Genomic DNA, 9,922 nt, shown 5'->3' with positions numbered 1-9,922 from the left:
TTCATCACGCTACAAGATGGTCGGAACTTGAGTACATTATGCTAACTGAAATAAGACAAAAAGACAAATACTGTATGATTTCAATTATGCACGTAATCTAGAGTAGTCAAATTCACAGATACAGAATGATGGTTGCCACAGGCTTGGGGGAGGACAGGATGGGTGGTGTTGAATGGGTATAGAGTTTCAGTTTTGCAAGATGAAAAGAGCTCTGGAGATTGGTACTGTATTTGCAAAGGGCCATAGGCATGGCGGGGTGGGGGTGAGAAAGGGGGTGTAAAATGAACAGACATCATCAAATAATCTGTACTTTAAAACTGATAGGTGGATATGGAAAGACATTTAAAGGATTGGACAGTGGGAGAAGGACCAGCGATGCACAGGCCATTTGAAAGCAAGAGCTAAATCCAAAGGGTTGGCACAATTGGACATTTTATAAAAATTAGAAATAAATAATAAATAAGAGCTAATAACAAGATCAAGTTTCCTTCCTTATGAGAGGTCCAGAAATGAGAGATGGGAAAGTTACACTAGGCCCTGAATGTTCCTACTAAAACCTAAAGACCAGCGTGTAATTGTTCAGTTTCTTAACCCGGGAAAGGGAAAGGGACCTGACTGTGCCCATTTTCCTTACCTGTTAAACTAAGATAATCACATCACCACACCATAAAACTGTAGTGAGGATTAGCAGCTTTCATTTATGTAATGTGCTCAGAACGGTACCTGGCACTTAGTAAGGGCTCCTCATGTTAGCTCTTATTTTTTTTTTATTATGTTTTTATTGATTTCAGAGAGAGGAAGGGAGAAGGAGAGATAGAAACATCAATGATGAGAGAGCCACCGACTGGCCACCTCCTGCACGCCCCCCCACTGGGGATCGACCCCCAAACCTGGGCATGTGCCCTAACTGGAAATCAAACTGTGACCTCCAGGTCCATGGGTCGATGCCCAACCACTGAGCCGTGCCGGTTGGGCATGTTAGCTCTTCTGTTTGAATCTGGTTATTAGATATTCCCTGGAGTTCTAGGCTGGTGGACAGGAAGACGAGGCAGTTCCTAGAGAGCTATCCAGGGGACGTTTTATTGCCAACTCAACCATCGCACAGGGAGAGGAAAAACAGCCGTTCACTGGGATGACTGGCCAAGTCTGTTGCTGGGTGCACACACCGGCTGTCAGCAAGGACACACATTCCTCCACTGGTTTCTTGATTTCCCCCTCATGTTCAGGAACTGAAAGTTCCCACCTCAATGACACAGGCCTCTTGCAGGCAGCCAGAAGAATCCCCTCCTCTGTGAAGATTCGTTGCACTGGACTCAGAAAGCCTCTAGGCCAGAGAGAAACTCTGCCCTCGTTCCCCACATCCAGTTTGACAACCAGCATTTTAGTTTCCCTTTCACTTGTTGCATCAGCTCACTTATTTTTACATCCCTGGCTCATGACACAACCTCTGATGATGAAATAAAACCAAATGTAGTTCAAGTTTCAACTATGTAGAGGGTTTTCACTTTTGTTTTTAACCCTCACCAGAGGATATTTTTTCCATTACTCTTCACAGAGAGTGGAAGAGAGAGAGAGAGAGAGAGAGAGAGACATTGATGCCAGAGACACATTGATTGGCTGCCTCCTGTGCACGCGGTGGGATCAAGCCTGCAACTAAGGTACATGCCCTTGGCTGGTTTCGAACCCAGGACTCTTCAGTCCGGGGGCCATAGCTCTAACCACTGAGCCAAAATGAGTAAGGCGAGAGGGTTTTCACTTTAAAGGTCCTGAAACAGAAAACTGAGAAAACAGACGATGAGACTCGCCCGAGGGCTAACAGAGGGAAGGGGCTCATGCTTTTTCAGCAGCTGCTGTAAATGTGTTGCCTCTTCGATTCTCTTCTTAATCCTAGTCCCGGCTCGATCGCCCCCCTAAGAGAATTAAATATGTCCGGCTCAGAGAGCTGCCTGGTGCCTGAAGGGGAAGGGAACCCCAGGCTTGGTGCAGACTGGCATCTGCAGCTGAGAGGGCCAGTCTAGCAGCAAGTGGCGGGAGACAGCGGGTAGGCAGCCCCTGTGTCCCTGGGCCATTAACCTGCTGAGAGGCGTGTAGCAGGGGGTGGAGAGTGCAGAAGCCTCTGGCTGTGTGTGCGCGTTGGAGGCTGGCTGTGGTGAGCAAGAGTAAGGCAGCGAAGTGGCCTGGTGCCAGTCGAGGTAACCAGGAGGGATGCTGAGGAATGAATGAGCCTAGTCAAAGGCCTGAGGCTAGGTATCCAGGATGTGGGGACGGGGAAAGGCAGAGAGGAGCTGGAAACCGGTGGCCCTTAGGCCTCAGCTGCAGACCCTGCCTCTTCGCTGCAGGGAGGAGGCTGAATGTGGAGCCCCTCGCCCCCAGCTGTTGGCTTGTGGCACAGGAAACTCCCAGCCTGGGCAGAAGCAGCTCAGGCCCCCAGTGAGGGTGCGAGTGAGGCAGCAGGTGGGAAACTGGGGAGACAGGCTATTCCCTCACCCTGAATATAGGCTTCTCAGTGTGGTTCCCAAGTTTCACAGGAACTCTCTAGATTGCTGAGCAAAACTTCTCCAGCGAAAGCAGAACTTTTAGTGAGACTACCACTCGTTTTACTATCGTGGAAAGTGTTCTTTTTGAACCCAGCGCTTCTTCCTTTCCCATGTCCTCATTACCTCACGTCCTGCAACTTTTTCAGTGGACTTTACTCCAAGCAGAACCTCACACCACCGTTGATATCCAAGGCTAGAAAAAAACACCACATTTGTTATTCTGTGATTTGAATAGAATAAGCAATGAAAAAATTGTTAGCATAAGCCTATAATACTCATTCTCAATTAATCACCCAAATAGGTAATTGTAAATATGACCAATAGCAACAGTTCTCAAATATTTTGGTATCAGGATCCACAAATACTCTCAAAAATTATTGAGACCCTGAAGAGATTGTATTTATGTGAGTCATATTTATTGATATTTACTGTGTTATCAATGAAAGCTGAGAATGTTTTAAATATTTATTCTTTAAAAAAAAATTCATTATATGTTAACATAAAACCATTTTCTTGAAAAATAACTACATTTTCCAAGACAAAAAAAAACAAAAAACCTCACCTAATGAAAATGTTTTAAAGCTTTGCAGATCTCTTTCGAAGACAACTAGGTTTTCATATCTGTTCTGAATTCAATCTATTGTAATATGTTGTTTTATTTCAAGACATGTAGTTGGAAAACAGAGGACCCTGAAGACCCCAAAAAGAGTATCTGGAAACCCCAGGGGTCGTCAGAACACATTTTGAGAACCACCCATGTACATCATAATCATAGAAGGTTGAAATGATACTTACTGTGCACCGTGAGCTGGAATTTCTGTTGATCTTCTGCCTATTTTCCAATTCTGCTTATTTTCATTATAATTTAGAATACTAAAAAGGATGGGAAAACATACATTTTGGTTGACTTTGTTCAGGATTATCAGCTAAAATATTTAGATAACAGTAACAACTTTGGCTCTTGTTTACTAATTTTTTTATTGTCAAATGTAACGATCATATACAAAAGTGGACAAAACAGAAGTATAAATTTTAACTACATTTTAAAAATTAAATATAATTAAATAATTGAAGCAAATATTCATGTAACCACCAACCAATAAAAACAATCGAATTGTGCAACATTCTGGAAGCCTCACCACCAAGCACCATTCTGTGTGCCCTCCTTGGACATAATCCCATCCCTCCTCCCTAAAGGCAACTGCTTAATAGTTTTAGTCCTTTAATTTTTTTACTTGCATACGAAGTATTTGTTTATCTAAAGACCAGACAAATTAACAAAGAACTTTTAAACATAGTGTTTAAAAAGTTGGCCGGCTACAAAACCAGAATTAGTAGTTTTCATATATATAGTATATGTGTGTGTGTATAGGTATGAAATATAATGAAATGTCAGTCCTATTCATTCAAAAATAGAAACTGTAATGAAAAATATCATTTCATTCATTATTGCAGCAACAATGATAAACCATAAAATACATTGGAATACACCTCAGGAAGAATACCTACAACATGCGATCAAGCTAACAGTAAAACTTTATTGAGAAACATTGAACAAATGGCCTAATAAGATGGCAAGATTTCTCACCCAAGGAGGGGTTCTGGCGCTGACCACCCCCTCAGGATGGACATCAGAGAGGAGGCAAGGCAGATTCAGAGGAGGAGAGGTTTAAGATCAGGGTGAGAGAAACAGGGAAAGGAAGGCAGAGAGATGCACCCAGGGAGCACACGGACAGAGGCTGTGGCTCGGGGAAGGCTCCTGAGGCCTGGTGCAGGGGCCCCTTGTGTCCCCCAGGTTCCCGCCACCGGCTGGCACTGACTGGGGCAGGTGCGGGTGCTTTGGTTCGGGGAGTGCCCGAAGGGAAACCTAACGCTATGCAGGCGAGGCTCAAGGAGTAGCTGAAGGACATTCCCACCCCTCCAAGAGAGGCTCGGTTATGGTCATATTAATGAATATTTTCTATTACACATCCTGGGTTTTATATATTCCTTACTCTAATCTTATTTTTTTAAATCTTCAAGATTTTTTTCTAGATTTTGTTCATTTTACACTATAATCTGCTCCATATGTTATATGGACCATACACTATTGAAACGACCCTCCGTTTCCTGAAAATAACTCCCTCCGTCAATATATACTATTGTTAATGGACTGTTGGATTCTAGTTGCTAATCTTTTTTCCCAGATCAAGGCTTTTCTCCAGTGCCAGAATCCCCCCAAACTTCTCATTTCTTGTGACTGTATCTTATTAAACAAAAGTTAGAATTTTTTCTTTTATTTCTGATTATTTTCTACAGATATTACTTCACCTCTGAGTATGTACCATTCTGATTTATGTTGTTTTATGTAACTTTTAAACTTCATTAGCCACTATGCTAAAATTTTGTTCTGTTTTATGTGCCTGCATTCCCAGTATATTTTCATGATCTGTAGAAATATTATCCTGTTCCTTCTTTTTTTTTCTAAAAATAAGTCTGTAGGAGACTCAGCCTTAATTCCATTTTGTCGTTTGATTTCACAGGAGCTGCTTTGTCGGGAACCTGTCCTGGCTCGCTGTGTTTTTCCTAACGTCGCCGAGCTCCCTCTTCTGTCGCTTCTGAGAAGTGTTCAGACACATGGCCGCTGCCTCCTGCGCGGCCCACCCTGCCCTAGCCTGCTCTCCTCCTGCCTCCTCCCTGTCGTTTCCCTGCCCTGCTCGGGCCTGATTTCTCTGCTAGCAGCCTCTCCTCAGTGTCAGGCCCTTTCCTGAGAGGAAGCTGTGCCTTGTTGGGTTGGAAATTACTCATCTCTTAGACTGTCCCTGTGCCTTTCAGAGCTCCTGGAGGCCCCTCCCATTCACCTGCTCTTGCCCTGGGCCAACCCTCTTCGTTTCAGCTGCTGTTCTCCGACTGGCCTGGATGGCTTTCCAGGAGACACCTCTTGGTTTTTGCGGTTCTCAGGTCCATCGCTTTCCTCTGCTTTCTCCCACATCGACGGTGCTACCAGGCAGGTCTTATGGCAGTTGATGGTTTGTCTTCATTTCCTTGCAGTTTGTGGTTTATGTCACCAAGTTTTATGCTAAATGGGGTTGTGGTTTCTATCTAGTTGCAGTGTCTGGTTTTGTGTGAGGACTCAAGGAAATTCAAAACCGTGCTATCACTATGGCCATCTTTCCAGAATCTCGGCCCGGTATATGAGGATGGCGTGCTACACTTTTCAGCTCTCAGTACTCATCACTCATGCGAAGGAATGACGCGGCTGTCTTTCCCACGCCCCCAAACTAGGAGGAAAGATAAATTGCTTCCTCTGCACCCCAGTTAGGAGGCATTGCATCAGCACTATTCAAGCACAAGTAGTTTTTTAGGAATACCGCAGACGTCACCCATAGATAGTCATTTCTGGAGAGAGCTGATTACATACAGCCAATGAAGAAAGGAATAGGAATGAAGGGCTATTCGGGAGATAAAGTTGAGCACATCACAAAGATCAGAAGACAGGACGTCTATTGATGCTGGGAAACCTGGAGCTCAGGGTTGCTCCAGGTTTATAAATCCACATTGACCCACATACTTCCAGCCTCTACTGCAATTTGGTACAAGTAGAAGTAATTAATGTCCCTCTACATTTAAACATATTGAAATCATCATAACCAATAATGCAGCTATCTGTAAAATGATGGAGAATTTCTTCAAGCATTTGAGTCTGGATTGTTAGGAAATGAGAGAATTCACATAAATAAATTAATCTTTCTCCACCACTAACTCCCTGGTCTAAAATATTGGTAAATCTCCTAACTGTTCTGTCTGCACTTATTCTGCTCTCCCTCCATTACTTATTGCTTACTGTAGAGAGAGTCTTTTCCTACCCCTAAAACCAAATCAAGTTACTCCACCCCACCTAAAACCCTCTATGGCTTCTACTACCCTTTCGATAAAGACAAACTTAACACAGTCTCATAGTCCCTGGACTATCTGGCTCCCACCTGCCCTCTGGCCGAATCTTAGACAATTCTTTGACTTGAAGGTTAATCACCATGGCCTATAGTCTTTACCACCATTCTCTGACCACAGAGCCTTTGCACAGGCAGTCCGTCTACTTTCCTTCCAATTTCAGCTCCAGTGTGACCACCTCAGGGCGGTCTTCTCTGACCTCTCCTACTACATCATGTTCCCATATTCTAGGAACACACAACCACAAACCTCTCCTCTGCAACACTTGCCACCGTTGCATTTTACACTTGTGTATTTCTTTGATTAATGTTCTTTCCCTTACTTAACTGCATGACCCATGGGAGTGAGGACTACAACCTGCAGCAGCTCATGCTACAGTTCCTTGCACACAGTGGGGTTTCAGTAAATTAACATTGAAAAATAATGGAAGATTTTCTGAAAACTGAAAATTATTACTTTATATCATAATTATTATTTATAACTTTATTTTTTATTAAAATCTTTAAAGATATATCATGTCTCCCTAAGTATATAAGCATGATATAAAATTGTAATTAGATTTTTAAATTATACCTCTCTTATGGAAATTAGTTACTATATCCTAAAAAAAATGGTCTCAGAAATAGTGAGATAGGATAATTTACAGATGGCCAACAAACGTGAAATGATGCTCAACATTACTAACCATAAGGGAAATACAAATTAAAACCACAATAAGATATCACCTCACACCTGTCAGAATGACTACCGTCAATAAATCAACAAACTACAAGAGTTGGTAAGGTTTTGGAGAAGGGGGAACACTTGTGCACTGTTGATATGATTGTAAGTTGGTGCAGCCACTATGGAAAATGGTATGGTGGGTCCTTGAAAATTTAAAAATAGAACTACCATATGACTCAGAAATTCCACGTTTGGGTATTGATTCAAAAAAATCTAAAACACTAATTCAAAAAAAATATATGCACCCATATGTTCACTGCAGCATTATTTACAATAGCCAAGATATGGGAGCAACCCAAATGGCCCTCGATAGATGAGTGAATAAAAAAGTGTCTCAGCTATTGGGCATCAACCTAGGATCCAGGAGATGGTGGTTCGATTCCCAGTCATGCCCTGGTTGTGGGCTCAACCCCCAGTCGGGGGCATGCAGGAGGCAGCTGATCAATGACTCTCTCATCACCGATGTTTCTCTCTCTCCCCTCTCCTTTCCTCTCTCTGAAATCAATAAAGATACATTAAAAAAAAAAGTCTTGGTACATATATCCACAATGGAATATTACTCAGCCATGAAAAGGAGTGAAATCTTGCCATTTGTGACAATATGAATGGACCCAGATATAAAGTATTATGCTGAGTGAAATAAGTCAGACAGAGAAAGACAAATACCATATGATTTCACTTATATTTAGAATCTAAAAAGCAAAATCAATAAACAAACAAAACAGAAACAAACTCGTAGATACAGAGAAAAAAATGGATGGTTGTCAGACGGGAGAGGGATTGGGAGGCTGTGTGATAAAGGCGAAAGGATTAAGAAGTACAAATTGGCAGTTATAAAATAGTCACAGAGATGGAAAGCACAGCAGAGGGAAATAGTCAATAATGATGTAGTAACTATGCATGGTGCCAGATGGGTACTAGATTTTAGGGGGGGTGACTTTGTAAGGTATACAAATGTCTAATTACTATCTTGTACACCTGACACTAATAAAATATTGTATGTCAACTATAATAGAAAATTTAAAAAAAAGTATAAATGACAAAAGAAAAATGGAAAGGAGAACTGAAAATGGGAAATTCCTCTTAGTGAGGGCTGGTGGCCTTATAAATAGCCGGCACTCATGGAGAGAGGACATTCACGCCGTGAACCCTGAAGACTCTGCCTCGGGGCCTAGGTGGTACAGGCAACGCTGTTCCTCTCCTCGTCATGGCCAGCAGCTGCATCCTCCAGCTCGCTCTCCTGCTGTGCTTCTCCACCACCGTTATCTCCATCAACTACGACCTGCTTCAGTTCCACCAGAAAAGCAGCAACGTAGCCTGTCGGACGCTCCTGTTGCAGTTGAACAGTAGCTGCATGATCACCAAGGACTTTCAGGCCCCTAAGGAGATTCAGCAGCCACAGCAGTTACAGAAGGAGAAAGCCGTGTTGATCATCCAAAGGATGGCCCTGAAGATCTTTGATATTTTCACAAGAAATTTCTCTAGCACTGGCTGGAATGAGACCATTGTTGAGAACCTTCAGGAGAAACTCTTCTGGCAGATGAACCGTCTGGAGACAGCCCTGAAGGAGGGGAACATCACCTGGGAAGGTGAAGCGGAGCCTAAGTGGCGCCTAGAGGCCTATTACTTGAGGATAGTACAGTACCTGAAGGCCCAGTCATACAGCAGATGTGCCTGGACGGTAGTCCAAAGGGAAATCCTCAGGAACATTTCCTTCCTTAACAGGCTGACAGATTGCCTCCAAAACTGAAGATCCCTCAGCCTGTGCCTCTGGGAATTAACAGTGCTCACAGTGACTGCCTCTGGGAACCAGCAATGCTCGCCGTGGCTTCAGGCATTCAACCGGTGACTCTTTGACTGACTGACAGCTAATGCACTGCTTTTGAAAGGACAGCTAAAGACTTTTGAATTTTTAAATTATTTATTAATTTAATTTTTTAATTTATTTACACTTTTACCTTAAAAATAAATTTTTTGAAACAAAGTCAACATGGCAGTTTTTATTTCAACTTGATTTCTGTAACTACCTACATTGAAAATTACAGGGCGCCTATTAGATGTTCTTGCTGGAATATGCCTACAGAGAGTAGTGCTGGCCTTGGTCTTTGAGGAATTTAAAATTCAAGGAAGCCACATAGAAAATTGGGGGTTTTGTCCCTTTTTTGTTTTGTTTTGTTTTGTTTTGTTTTGTTTTGTTTTGTTTGAAAAGCAAGTCTGCTCCTGATCTCCCCTGCCTTGTTTATATAGAATTTCAGGAAAATTCTACCTGATTTTCTTGCTTCTCTGCGTCTCTGGGTCCACATACTCCCTAAAGTCAAATCCTAAGCAGGAGCAGCAGATAAAGTTGTTTCAGGCCAAGTGAAAAACCAGGATGCTGGATTTCTGTCTTTGTACTGAACCCCTTGGTTTTTTAGGTTATTATGACTGTTCCTGTTATGATGAGCAGCTGTCAGCTAGGCACTGTGCTGAGCTCTTATGCATGTAATTGGGTTTAGTCTTCCCCACAAGCACCCCTCAGGTAGGTAAAATTACATTATTGCTATTTTACAGGTCAGGAAACTAAGTCTCAAAGAGGTTTAGTAACTGCCCCAAGCTCACATAGCTAGTGAGTGGAGGTTTTAAAAAGGTCCAAAGGGAAGAATCGTATTAAACTGTATTTGTATCTAGGCATTTTCTCCTAGAGCAGAAGTCAGAGTTCCCTTTCAGAGCCTTTCGGGGAAGAAGCCTGTCAG

The 9,922-nt window shown here is 42.6% G+C and overlaps 1 protein-coding gene across 1 annotated transcript; it reads left to right on the top strand.

Annotated features, from left to right (window-relative positions):
* Positions 1 to 8,397: 8,397 nt before the first annotated feature.
* Positions 8,398 to 8,940, top strand: IFNB1 (interferon beta 1; the record flags this gene model as incomplete). Its single annotated transcript, XM_081151020.1, has 1 exon — positions 8,398 to 8,940. The coding sequence occupies one exon, from the start codon at positions 8,398 to 8,400 to the stop codon at positions 8,938 to 8,940; it is 543 nt and encodes a 180-aa protein (XP_081007146.1).
* Between the last annotated feature and the right edge of the window lie 982 nt (positions 8,941 to 9,922).

This window comes from Miniopterus schreibersii (genome assembly GCF_964146895.1).
Source record: "Miniopterus schreibersii genome assembly, chromosome: 11".
Classification (NCBI taxonomy): Eukaryota; Metazoa; Chordata; class Mammalia; order Chiroptera; family Miniopteridae; genus Miniopterus; species Miniopterus schreibersii.
The sequence above is the reverse complement of the archived record's forward strand: the minus strand, read 5'-3'. Positions and strand labels throughout refer to the sequence as shown.